We start from the raw sequence: 9,777 nt of genomic DNA, 5'->3' as shown, positions 1-9,777 counted from the left end.
AAAGTTAGAGGATTACAAATCTTAATTTCTTCCTACTTCCTCCGTTCTTTTTTACTTGACCCGCTTTGACTTTTACACTATTTACCATCCTTCAATTGACCGTGTTTTGTGAATAATATGTAAGGAAAAACTTATTCATGTTAGATCATTTTGAATTCGTTTTAATAAGAACTATCATAATATATAACTTTTATATTTTTTAATTATAGAGAATTAAAGTTATTGACCGTTATAGTTTTGCATTGGCAAGCGTGATAAAAGAAATAGGTTAAGTAAAAAATAACAGATGAAGTATTTAACATTCATTGCTTTTGAAGATCATGCAATATTTTGCTCGACGTTTCCCTATTTTAGACTTTTCCTTAGTATAGGTTGGCGCCTTGGCGGTACCTTTGTGGCTTTCTGCATAAGAAAGTGCCAAGTAGTCCGTAGTAATTTCGTGGAATGTAGCACTATTCCACAAAATTTATACTTGTATAGTCGTGGAATGTTCAATTCATTTAGGCTAACGTGGCCCACGAGAGCTGGTTTTTTTTTTTTTTTTTTTTTTTTTTGACAAGGGTTAAAACAAATCACATGCTAGTATTACATATTTTCTCCGTTCTATTAATATTGCAACAAGGAGAAAATTACGCATCACTATGCACATTTTATATGCTAAATATCTATAATTGTGTAAGGGTAAAAAATATAAAAAGTTGATATTGTGAAAGTATTTTATGAGACGAATCCAACAAGATCTCACATGACTATATTTTGCTTAACGTATAAATCATATTATATGGTCAAACAAGAGTGATGAATAGTGTAAAAAGTTCATTGTTGCAATATTAACAGAACGGAGGAAGTATTACGAAGTACTAGTAAAACAAATTAATATCTACCACAATTTAATACGCTGTCTATCAACCTTGTAATGTTAAAAAATTGATTTTATGGCAACTTAACGAGAATTCTTCACTATCATTTCAATATTCATTTTATTTTTTATATATACTAGGTTAGAACCCGTGCGATGCATGTTTTATGTAAAATCTATTTTTATAATTTTCACATTTAAAAGATGGATAAATATTGATATGAATTATCTTGTACAAAAATATTTGTAATTTTAAAATTTTAAATTTTCATCAAAAATATAATACCTGTTCAACGTGGTCTAATACATATTTTTTAATGTATGAGCCCATTTATTAGTGTGCTGTTTACAATTATTTTATTTTTTTGTAGGATGAATTAATAGGTTGTAGTTGTAATGTAAAAGCTAGGGATGGCAATATTAAGTGGATATCCACAAATCCGCTCCACCCGCTATAAATATATGGACGAAAACCCGAATTAAATGGATGAAAAGCGGGTGACGGATGAAGCGGGTGATGGATCGGATCGGATGTGGATGATACTTTTTTCATCAGCTAACCATCCACCCACCCATTTAACATATATTAGATTTTTTAATTTAAGAATTTTAATAATAAAATATGAAATGTGCAAGAAAATTACTTATTTTTTATGTTGCAAATTAATTTTTCAAACATATATTGTTATTGTTTCATTTTTAATTAATAAAATAAAAAAAATTATTGTACAAATAACCGAATTTAGAGTTTATGTGAGTTTTTTTTCCATTTTAATACTTATTCATTAATCATCCGCTCCACCCGTTTCATCCGCGGATGATGGACGGACGGATATGGATGATGGGTGAAGCGGATGATGGACGGACGGATATGGATGATGGGTGAAGCGGATGATGGATGGATATGGATGGAGCGATTAAAGTAATGGATGGATGCGGGTGAAGCTCCACCCGATTCGAATCCGATCCATTGCCATCTCTAGTAAAAGCTTCTATGCTTCAATTTTTAAAATTGAAAAATATGATAGCTCTACAAAAAAAAAAAAAAAAAAATAAATAAACATGACACCATTCTTGCATTTAGGCGGGAAATTTTTTATTATGGGTGTGACATGTGGATAGTGATGACGTCAGGAACGTTTTGTTTTAGTAATAGTTAATATATACATATACATATACATATACATATATATATATATATATATATATATATATATATATATATATATATATTTGACAAAAGAGCTATCAAATAAAAGGAACAACAAACAAAACAACAACTGTCAACCCAAAAAAACTAAAACAGAAAATACAACAACTGACGACGCCGGACACAACCAGCCAACCAGTGAGCAGGATTGACCCACAAACGAGGAACCTTTTGAACCTGACAAACCAAAAGAGACTAAACCGAAGCTCGCAACTCCTGAATGAGCCACCAAGCAGAGATTTCCATTGAACCAGAAAGAGGAAGATGAGCAAGGAGGGCAGCACAATCAGTCAACCAGTGAGCAGGTCCTTATTTTATACTTCGTATATTGTTACAATTGTCATAATCAGCTGGTATTTTTGTAAGTGTTAAATTTTATATTTGACAAAAATACAAAATACTACTTTCTTTATTTCACAATAGTCGTATTATATTGAATTCTCACACTATTTTTATATATACTTTGACCATGTTTAAATACTACGCCACTACGGAGTAATAGTATGAGTAAATAACTTTATATAAGTTGTGACCTGTGGTTGGATTACTCAATATATGTTACTACCTTCGGTCCAAATTACTCGTAATTTTGGAATAGTTTATACCTCACAAATAATACCCCCAAAGTTGCGAGTAATTTAGACCGGAGGTAGTATTAAAATTTACTGTGATTGTTTATTATTGGAATATAACTAAAGTTAACTTAGGCAAAAGTAATGCTTTGAAAATTTTTAACGTATGCATCGTTATTTACTTTGACCATGTATAAGTTTGGAAGTTTATTGAAATCTTTTACAGTATTTTTATTGAAATACAAATATTTTCCTTCACTACGGAAGATCTTATATACACAAGTATTTTAAACAAATTCATGAAAACAAACCTTTAATTTTACATTTGAAAAAATTTGGAGACATTGAGGACAAAAATGAAGCACCAACTACTAACAAATTATGTTCACCTTATTTTCACGTATTTCAGATGTAATAAGTTCAGATAAGTTTTGTTAGGTTCAGATAAGTACAGTTTAGGTTTAATAAGTTGGGTTACCCAAGTACAAATTAAAGCTAAAATAAGTTTAATAAAGTATAATAAGTTTAGATAATTTCAAATCAGTGAAAATTAGGTGAATAGAACACATTATATTACCTACAAATTGGTAAATTTGATCAGCAACGTAAATTGTAATTAGCCCATGACTGTCATAAATGGCATGTTAAGAATAGCCCTGTATCTGACTAAAATTTCAAAGTAATCAAGATAGCAACCAACCAAAATTCCCATGTCAACCCATCTAATATAGGCTCCATTGTTCCATGAAAATCCTCCAAGCTTATCTTACCATCACCGTCGAAATCAAGCTTGCGAGTCACACGATCGATCACTTCATCCGATGGATATCGACCAAAGATGGCAGCAAACCTACGAAGATCAGTAGATGAGAGGAATCCATCTTCGCCTTTGTCCATTAAAGAGAAGAACATTGACGGGTTTTGCTCTCCTAGATTGTCAAACATTAGAATATGCAGCTTTCCAAACAAATTTCGACGGTACAATAATTTGTACAAGCTCGAACAAGAAATAGTTCCATTGTAATTTTTTATGATCATATTTATAAGGTCTCGCACATGTCTCTCGTAAGAATGTGGTAATTTTATGAACTTCTTCACATCTTTTGTGGTAAGTCCATGGTTTGATGAACCCTCCAAAACACCAAGAATGCTATATATTCCAAGGAGCATTATTCGAGATCCATCTCCTGTTCCAATCAAAGATACTTAGAACGGTTAGTTCAAGTCACACCGGTCCTTAGAATTCCGAGACCTAGCCATTCACAACTTCACAAACCTAAGTTGGTCCTGTGACGGACCTTGACTGATCAAGGTCTGTCTTAAAAGGCTTTACATCTACAAGCAAATGAATGAAATAAAATAAAAAGCTATAAAAGAAATCGTATTTCTCACCTAAATATTTTCCTTCCAAGAGTTCCCTTATATAGCAAGAAAAATGCAGTGGTGAGAGCAAGTTATCTTGATAACACTTGCTTGCATGCCTTAATATACTTAGATTAGGCTCCTTCATGTTTGAGAAACTGATTGTTGAAGCAAGAAGAATTTGCTTATTTTCAGAGTTCATGTTAAACATCCCACGTTTGTTCGGGTCAAGTTTTTTCACAATGCTCAGAGCACTTGTGTTCTCAACACCATAGATGTACATGATGGCCTCAACATCGGCCACAGCCAGAAGCTTATCTTTGCGAATTTGATAAATATAATTGATGTTGCCAGCATAAAATACTCGGTTTTTACCTACAGAAACAGGAGGAAAGGGAGCTAAACAAGTGATTACATGATCTTATATAGGTTCTGTACTTCAGAATAACTGATTTAATAGACAATGGCTTACACTTTCTTTTCCAATACGAGTAATACGACACATTTATATAATTTTAGGACAATATTAGTAACCTTTGAGAGGTATCAACCAAACTACCAAAGGAAATGTTCTTACCTGAAGGTGGAGCGCTACTAAGAACAGAACCCCAATAAGTTGTACCATTATAGGCTGGTAGAGCCTCAGCAAATCCATCCCATCTTGGACGTTGCAAGAATTTCACTTTTCGTCGAGCAATTTCTGAAGCAGAAGCCGCTTGGACACTGCCACTGGCCACATCTACAGTAGCATTCGAAGACACTACTTTTTGGATGGCAATGCTGCGAGCGTTGTTAGAGTTTTCTGACTTCTGATGAGAAGAAGAATAAGAGGTGGTTTCTGATGGTCTCCTGCAAGAAATGTCAGAGGCCACCAGATTGTTAGACAGCCCTATAAAAGAATTCCAAGTGGAGGCATTCCGAGGAGCCAGTGAGGCAGATGTATTGAAAGCAGAAGGAACAATGATGTCCTTCATATGAATCATATCTGTAGTGCTAATACTAGTAGCATCACATACTGATGCATATCTGGTGGCAATGTTATCAGCATTGGGATAATCTGGCGCCGCCAGAGAAGTAGAATCAACAGTATATTCAGATGGCCACCTGCCAGAAATGTCTGAGGCAGTTGGATAGAGAGATGGGTAAGGAAAAGAGTCCCACCTAGAAGCATACCGAGGTGCCGGTGAGCCAGATATACTAAAAGAAGATGGAACAATGGAGTTAAACTTGAAAGAACGCCAACGGCTGGAACATGGAATTTGTGAAGGATCCATGGTTCGGGTTGGCACAATGGCACACACTCGGCTTTAATGGTTTGTAGTTTCTGAGTAGAAGTGAAATGAGTATTAAGGTTAGAGCTTTAGCCTTTGGAGTTGACTCAATAGTCAACTCTTCTCTTCAGATCAATAAATGCTATGAAATTAATAAAAGACTTCCTAAAATTTTCTCCACCGCCCTCCATTAAGGTAGTAGAAGAAAATGGTCATGAGAGTTGAATTTTGAGTGGATGATGGATTACAAGATTTAGTCGGTTTGGTTGAAATGGACTGTTACAGAAATTCAAGTCTTTTCAGAATGAACCTTCCTCTTTCCCTTTCCCTTTCTCCTATTGTCAAATTTTGGCCTGCATTCGTATAAGTCATACTACATCCATGCTCGTTGTTCGGGTTATCAACACGCATCGCCCTTAAGCTGCAAATATAATTGATGGTAAGTTTGAATGAAATTGGTCACACTAACATGTAAATATGTAATGACAACACGCCGATCATGCAAACCATATTCTGAGCTCTCATGAATGTCTACTACTGAATTGTTATGTAGTATGTAAAATGTTAGCTCTTTAATGTAAAGCTTAGATGGATTACATTCCTTCGACATTAATCATCTTATTATTCACATTTTTAAAGGGAAACATGAAAAACAGAAAAGTAAAGTAAATGAAGAGTTTACAATGAGAAGAAACACTTCTGAATTGTTGCAAATATCTGTTCATTCAGCTGTACTTCATCACTTATGTTGGATAACTTGGGAAAAGCTTTGGTTTAGTAGGTTGAAACAAAGACCACGATCTGTAAGTTGACTGATATATATCTAGCAAGAGAGGATATTGCTGGAAAGCAAACAGAGCAACTGGAACTGCAGCAAAGAGCGCTATGGGAATAGGAATCCAATACAGACCTTGGCGAAAGGTAATAAAGAAGGTAGCTGTGAAGGCTGCCATCATAGTCACTATTGAAATGAACATCCCTGTTAATCCTAACATCAGTTTCAGCGGCAATGACTTGACAAAATCATGCTCCGCATAGCGAGAGGTCAGGATTGACAAGAACATCAGTAATGAAGCAGAGGAGCTAGACAATGATAGAGCATTACAGATGGAAAAGACTATAAACAATGGCCGATGCACAAACATTGGGGCTCCTTTGCTGTCATTACCACCGGGCAAGGTAAATGCTGCTGCAAAGACTACTGTAGCGATGAGGGTCGTGACTACAGAACAGGATTGTGCAGTCTGCTTCATCCATTCTTCTCCCTTGATCCTTAATCCTTCATGCTTTTCAGTGAATAAGGCACGAGGAGTCTTGTGGTTATTATTCTCAGCTTCAGCATATTCTGAACTTACAACCTTTTCCACAGCCTATTATCAATAGATATGCTAATCAGTAAACTTAAGAGTGAAAACAAATTCCTGTGCAAGCACATATCAGCTCAGTTAGTTGGCCCTCTAAGTTGGTTTGATAGCAGAAAGTATGGAACGGAAGCGGGAAAAAAACTGTGTGCATGATGTGATTTGGAAAGTAGACATTGTGAAATAATCTGATATCACTCAAATAGAAACAAATCCTTTATTTTTCTACCTATTAAAGATAATATAGGGCTATTATGCCATTAGGCATTAGCTTACTTTCTGTTCAAGTGTCTTAAGTTGGTCTGAATTCTGAAAGTGAACCCAATCATTTCGAAACATAATAACATACGGTGAACATTTTGAACAGGAAATTCTTCAGGGTGTGTGTAAAAGCAAAGAAGCTGCTGCTAAATAATCTTAGTAATTGCTCCTCCTGAAAAAATTAAGCTTATTAAAAAAGGGAATACTCAAAAGTGAAGTTACCTTAAACCACAAAAGCTCTCTTTGCATTTGAAGAGCTGCTCCTGAGACACAATTGAGACGATGTGAAGGAGCTAAGGCACCTGCCAGATGCAACATATTATTGCCATTTCCGTCCTTGTCAACAGCTATCAGGTCTTTAATTGCTCCTAATTCATATATCAGCTTGAAGATCTCTTCATGGCGATATATAATAGCAATATGAAAAATACTACGATTCTCTTCATCAACTTTCCATATTAGATCAGGATAGGTTCGTATAAGTGTTGTTAAAAACTCTACATTACCACATTTGGCAGCAATGAAAAGCAGTCTCCATGGAGATCCAATAAGGAACGAGATTTTCTTTTCTTCTTGTTTGATAACTTCATCCCAAATCCTCTGTACTAGTTGTAGCTCTAATGGCTGTTGTGGGACCTTTCCTTGAGCTAGCTTACCTCCTGGAATACAGTTACAATTCGTACTTTAGAAATTAAAAACAAGCTCATTTACTCCAAGCCAAGCAGCAATGATTACCTAGTCCAACAAGTGTTTTCCATATGCTTTGTTCATGATAGCTTCCGGACCTTACAGGCTTCCGAGCCAATGTATGTAATGCAGTTTCTTCCTTCCCATTACGAAGAAGTGCCAACTCGGGATGCTTAATCAGTAAATGATTCGCAACATCTATTTGCATACAAAGGTAAAATTAGATCCTTACTGTCCAGGTATTATAAATTAGCTCAGGGGAACATACCAAACAGATTAGTGTTAATGGAACTAGTAAGTATTGCTATGCGATCAACATCAGTCAATTGATCATCATCAGTGACAGTGATAAGATACCACACCATATCCCTGCGCCCTAGCAAGACCGCCATCTGAAGGGGTGTCATATCTCGGCTACCTCTGATAATTGGGAGAGCATCGTTCTTGTCCACCATCACCTTGGCAATCTCAACAACCCCAGATGTTGCAGCCAAACAAAGAGCTGTGTTCTTGGCATCATTGCTTAAGGTCAAGTCATCTCTGCTCATCAGCTTCACCAGCTCTTTTACAAAATGGGTGCGCTTGGCTGCTGCAGCAATATGAAGAACTCTTTCTCCTCCTTTTGCAATTGGCTTTCGGATCCAATCAGGAGATTGATGCAGAATTTGTCCTGCAGATGCCCAGTTGCCTTCCAAAGCTGCTTTGTAGAGTGGCAAGCCAAATTTTAAAAAATCCTCTCTGCTGCTGTTTCTGATATCTGTAAGATCATGCAGTTGCAAAATCAGAGAAAATTGGGACATAGACATAATTAGTACAATAAAAACAAATTTACAAAAATAAAAATAAAAAAAGTATTTAAACTAGATAAATTCTATGTATGTATTACTGTACTACACATACTCTAAACTCTATACATATTTATCTGGATGCATCGCATTTTGTGTGTGGCCAGCCACAGCATATGACCGCTGTAAAATAACAAAGTAACTTTTATAGCAATGATCGAATACCCCTACCCTTATAACACTAATCGAATAACCTCTGGCCTCATGTGGCCACCCCACATATAAGAGTTTGTATTATACATCAGGGTAACAAAAAAAATGCCAAAACCAACCAGTAAAATAAAAGGTTGAGAAAGTATAATGGTTTCCGGAAATAGAAAAAGAAATATATAAATTCTACATTATTTGCCAAAATAGCAACCAGATTTTTACTTGATTTGGTAATAAATTTATTACCCAAAAGAAAAACAGACCATCATACACCCAATTGAGTATAAATCAAACAAAACAATACCCAGAAATTCTACAACAAACAATTGCCAATTGCCAAAAAAAACCTAAATTTCAAACAAAATTTCATTCAACAAGACTGATTATTTTCATAGGTTATTATACAAGCTAAACAGTAATTTAAAAATTAAAAAATGACAGGGAAAAAAGACAGAAATTATTGGGCAAGAATTTAATGGGAGTTGAAAAGACACTCACTTGCTGACAGTGGTGGTGGTGGTTGTGAAGGCGGCGGCACAGCGGTGGTGGAAGAGGATTCCGGTAAAGGAGAAATAGAAAGTGCTACATCATGTCTGCTTGACGATGCTGCTGCTTGGGTAGGTGGTGGCTGTCCGTACATTTCCTCCAAATAAACTAGTCAAGACCAAAAATTAAGAAGGGTAGAAGGTGTAATTAATAATCTCTCATAAAGTTAAAAATTACTCTTTTTTTTTTTTTTTTTTGGTTAAAAAAAAAATTACTCCTTATTCTTTACTTTTTTTTTTTTTTTAATATACTCCTTATTCTTTACTTGCATAGTTGCATGCCTACCAAAATTAGCAATTTTAATGTATTGGACCCTTATTGGCTCATTTTATCTTTTTATCGTTTTAGACTTTTTACATGTTCTATTGTCTTTAATACTTCCTATTTTTTAAATTGAAATATTATATTATCACGCTTGTCAATTTATCTTTCTAACGAGTAATATCTCTAATTATCAATATTCTAAAATTATAAAAACTAGATATTAATAAAATATAAATCAGGATGATTCAAACAAGATGTCACATGATTATATTTTATGGTATTTATAATTCACAAAAGCAAGTCAAAGTGTAATGTGTGAATAGTGTAAAAGAAATCATTTGTTTAGTGAATAGTAAACGAATGATTTCTTTTCAAAATTGTATTAACAC

General features: G+C 34.8%; 2 protein-coding genes across 4 annotated transcripts; both read right to left on the bottom strand.

The window, feature by feature from the left end:
* Positions 1-3,203: 3,203 nt before the first annotated feature.
* On the bottom strand, positions 3,204-5,289 carry LOC110731388. Its single transcript, XM_021911247.1, has 3 exons — positions 4,581-5,289; positions 4,034-4,378; positions 3,204-3,828 (listed from the first exon to the last, which is right to left on the bottom strand). Exons 1-3 carry the CDS (start codon positions 5,275-5,277, stop codon positions 3,308-3,310), a joined length of 1,563 nt encoding a protein of 520 aa, XP_021766939.1. The 5' UTR covers positions 5,278-5,289; the 3' UTR covers positions 3,204-3,307.
* A 313-nt stretch (positions 5,290-5,602) lies between these two features.
* Positions 5,603-9,542, bottom strand: LOC110731387 (ankyrin repeat-containing protein ITN1-like). Of its 3 annotated transcripts, none has more exons than XR_002513292.1 (6): positions 9,077-9,542; positions 7,852-8,340; positions 7,632-7,781; positions 7,119-7,555; positions 5,957-6,644; positions 5,603-5,695 (listed from the first exon to the last, which is right to left on the bottom strand). XR_002513292.1 is itself a non-coding variant. In XM_021911246.1 (6 exons), exons 1-6 carry the CDS (start codon positions 9,216-9,218, stop codon positions 6,018-6,020), a joined length of 1,641 nt encoding a protein of 546 aa, XP_021766938.1. In that variant the 5' UTR covers positions 9,219-9,540; the 3' UTR covers positions 5,775-6,017. The 3 variants fall into 3 exon arrangements, 2 of the variants coding, with proteins under 2 accessions (XP_021766938.1, XP_021766937.1); XM_021911246.1 differs by lacking the exon at positions 5,603-5,695 and having other exon boundaries at positions 5,775-6,644; positions 7,119-7,198; positions 7,403-7,555; positions 9,077-9,540; XM_021911245.1 differs by lacking the exon at positions 5,603-5,695 and having other exon boundaries at positions 5,775-6,644; positions 9,077-9,541.
* Between the last annotated feature and the right edge of the window lie 235 nt (positions 9,543-9,777).

This window comes from Chenopodium quinoa, unplaced genomic scaffold (genome assembly GCF_001683475.1).
Source record: "Chenopodium quinoa cultivar QQ74 unplaced genomic scaffold, ASM168347v1, whole genome shotgun sequence".
Taxonomy (NCBI): Eukaryota; Viridiplantae; Streptophyta; class Magnoliopsida; order Caryophyllales; family Amaranthaceae; genus Chenopodium; species Chenopodium quinoa.
The sequence above is the reverse complement of the archived record's forward strand: the minus strand, read 5'-3'. Positions and strand labels throughout refer to the sequence as shown.